We start from the raw sequence: 294 nt of genomic DNA on the forward strand, positions 1-294 counted from the left end.
ATCAATCAAATCACTCTCTATGCATGTGTGTGAGTGTGTACGTGCGTACGTGTACATGATATTTATAGGAGTCTGAGTGCGGGTGTTGGTCAGAATCGCCACAATAATGACGAGGAGCCTTTAGGAGAAGGGCGGAGGCCAGAATCTCTAACCACACGCTGTACTCTGGACTTGCTCCTCTCGCCACTTCCTCTGTTAACGTCACAAGTCTTCGCCCTTTGTCGGTTATGAATGTCTTCATGAACGATTTTAATCACATCCACACATTAACGCTAAACACGGTATACAAATGTT

At 45.2% G+C, this 294-nt stretch overlaps 1 protein-coding gene across 1 annotated transcript in view; it reads right to left on the minus strand.

Annotated features, from left to right (window-relative positions):
* The window catches only part of LOC119582090 (protein argonaute-2-like), a 38,101-nt gene that overhangs the window by 8,297 nt on the left and 29,510 nt on the right, over positions 1 to 294 (minus strand). Inside the window, exon 6 of the mRNA XM_037930336.1 lies at positions 50 to 216. Coding sequence (XP_037786264.1) covers positions 50 to 216 — 167 coding nt within the window. The remainder of the gene's footprint in view (positions 1 to 49; positions 217 to 294) is intronic.

This window comes from Penaeus monodon, chromosome 15 (genome assembly GCF_015228065.2).
Source record: "Penaeus monodon isolate SGIC_2016 chromosome 15, NSTDA_Pmon_1, whole genome shotgun sequence".
NCBI classification, from domain to species: Eukaryota; Metazoa; Arthropoda; class Malacostraca; order Decapoda; family Penaeidae; genus Penaeus; species Penaeus monodon.